The sequence below is a fragment of the Carlito syrichta genome, unplaced genomic scaffold, assembly GCF_000164805.1.
Source record: "Carlito syrichta isolate Samal-C Ts95f unplaced genomic scaffold, Tarsius_syrichta-2.0.1 Scaffold142992, whole genome shotgun sequence".
In the NCBI taxonomy this organism is placed as follows: Eukaryota; Metazoa; Chordata; class Mammalia; order Primates; family Tarsiidae; genus Carlito; species Carlito syrichta.
In genome coordinates this window covers 9396-11985 of record NW_007087088.1, presented here as the reverse complement: position 1 = coordinate 11985, position 2590 = coordinate 9396, and the positions used below count along the sequence as shown (strand labels likewise).

Genomic DNA, 2590 nt, shown 5'->3' with positions numbered 1-2590 from the left:
CCTGTAATTCCGACTCCTCGGAAGGCTGAGGCGGAAAGGATCGCCGGAGCCCAGCAGGTAGAGGATACGGTGGCCGGGAGCGGCCACTGCACTCCAGTCTGGGCGACAGAGTGAGACTCCAACTCAAAAAAAAAAGCCACTTAACTTGGTGGACTCGGTGGCTCAGCCTGTAATCCCACGCTTTGGGAGGCCGAAGTGAATGGATTGTCTGAGCCCACGGGTTCGAGACCCACCTGGGAAACTTGACGAGACCTCCTCTCTACAATCAATCAAAAATTAGCTGGGTGTGGTAGCGCACGCCTGTAGTTCCGGCTACCTGGAAGGCTGAGATGGAAGGCATGCCAGAGCCCAGCAGGTCGAGGCTGCAGTGGCCGGAAGTGCCCACTGCACTCCAGTCTGGGCGACAGAGTGAGACTCCAACTCAAAAAAAAAAAAAAAAATCTGTAAAGTCTCCCCTCCCTGCCTGCTCTTAGTTCTATGGAGTCTCCATCTGAACCGTTTCCTCCTCCAGGCAGCCCAATGTCAGTGGGTGACCCCTCTGGGTGGCCAGTCCTGCGCTTCCTGCGGTTGGCTGTGGCAATGTCCTTCTCGGTCTCAGCCATTTCCACAGATGACACAAAGAACCACCTGCTCATGAAAGAGAAGATGATGCAACTAGGGGGGACACTGGTGCTGAACCCCCAGGAGCAGCAGGCCAACGAGAAGCTCATGGCCTTCAAAACCGCCGAGATGACGGAGGCCATGAAGACCCTGATCTTTCCTCCCAGCATGCACTTTTTCCAGGCAAAGCATCTCATCGAAAGGAGTCAAGTGTTTAACATCCTAAGGATAATGCCAAAAGGTTTGGAGAAGATTGGTGTGGGGTGTTCTGGGAAGGCAGGGGGAATGATGCTTGGAGCTGTTACTGGTTTGGTTTTGTTTTTTTGAGTTGCAGTCTCACTCTGTCACCCAGGCTGGAGGGCAGCGACGTGCTCCCAGCCACCGCAGCCTCGACCTGCTGGGCTCAGGCGATCCTTCCACCTCAGTCTTGCAAGTAGCTGGAACTACAGGCATGCACCACCATGCCCAGCTAATTTTTCTTGATTTATTGTAGAGACAAGGTCTCGCCAAGTTGTCCAGGCTGGTCTTGAACCCTTGAGCTCAGGCAATCCTCTCACCTCCGTCTCTAAACGTGTTGGGATTACAGGCTTGAGCCCACCACGCCTGACCAGCTGTTACTGTTACTAAAACTGATGTTATTCCTTTTTTTTAAGTCTGTCGCTCAGGCTGGAATGCAGTGGCACGCTCCCGGCCACCGCAGCCTCAACCTGCTGGGCTCCGGCGATCCTTCCGCCTCAGCCTTCCAAGTAGCTGGAACTACAAGAATGCGCTACCATGCCCGGCTAATTTTTTGATTTATTGTAGAAATGAGGTCTCACCAAGTTGCCCAGGCAGGTCTCAAACCCGCAGGCTCAGGCAATCCACTCGCTTCAGCCTCCCAAGGCACGGGATTACAGGCTGAACCACCAAGTCCAGCTGGAAGCCCATTCTTAAATTAGAGCCAAGACAGCAGATGTCATCCAGGGAGACAAACGCATGCAGTGGGTGAGTGGGTTTTGGAGCTGGAAAGAAGAAGGTACAAGAAAGTACATCAGGCCAGGCTCGGTAACTCAGCCTGTAATCCCAGCACTTTGGGAGACTGTGGCGAGTGGATTAGCTGAGTCCGCGGGTTCGAGACCAGCCCGGGCAGCTTGGCGAGACCTCGTCTCTACAATAAATAAAAAATTAGCCAGGTGTGGTGGTGCACACCTGTAGTTCTGGCTACTTGAAAGGCTCAAGCGGAAGGATCGCCTGAGCCCAGCAGGTTGAATCTGGGGTGGCCGGGAGCTTGCCACTGCCCTCCAGCCTGGGCGATGGAGTGAGACTCCAACTTAAAAAAAAAAAGACGGTATATCATGTTCAGTTCTGAGCAACATGGTGGGTGGAAGTTCTCAGGCTTCTATTTATGCGACCACCCGGTCCTCACAGCAGCCAAGCCCTGTGTTTGAGCTTCAGCCCTTTGTCTGGTCCATTCTTCCCTCTCCAGGGGCTGCCTTACACCTGCATGACTTTGGTATTGTGAGCACGGACTGGCTGGTGAAGAATGTCACCTACAGGCCCCACTGCCACATCTGTTTCACCCCGAGAGGGACCATGCAGTTCAGGTTTGCCCGGCCGACTCCTCCCACCCCTAAGGCACGAGAATGTTCCAAGTGGATTTTGCTGGAGGACTATCGGAAGCAGGTGCCGAATGCCACCGAGTTTGACGAGAGGTGAGTGGTAGTTCAGAAAGCATGCGTCACAGGCTTGCGTGGGGTGGGCAGTGGGTAGGTGTGTCTCTCTTGGACAAACCCAAAAGTCAAAATCTGATCTTAAAAAGGATTCAACAGCCCAGGCACGACGGCTAATGACCGTAGTCTCAGCACTTTGGGAGGCCAAGGCAGGAAGATCATTTGAGGCCAGGAGTTCGAGACCAGCCTGGGCAATATAGCGAGACCCCCATTTCTTTTTCTTTTTTTCTTTTTTGAGTTGGAGTCTCACTCTGTCGCCCAGACTGGAGTGCAGGGGCCGC

The 2590-nt window shown here is 53.7% G+C and overlaps 1 protein-coding gene across 1 annotated transcript in view; it reads left to right on the top strand.

The window, feature by feature from the left end:
- Window positions 1–519: 519 nt before the first annotated feature.
- LOC103251522 (adenosine deaminase 2-like) overlaps window positions 520–2590 on the top strand; it is a gene marked incomplete at its 3' end in the record, with an annotated part of 5630 nt that continues 3559 nt past the window's right edge. The window contains exons 1-2 of the mRNA XM_021708591.1: window positions 520–841; window positions 2066–2291. Coding sequence (XP_021564266.1) covers window positions 520–841; window positions 2066–2291 — 548 coding nt within the window. The remainder of the gene's footprint in view (window positions 842–2065; window positions 2292–2590) is intronic.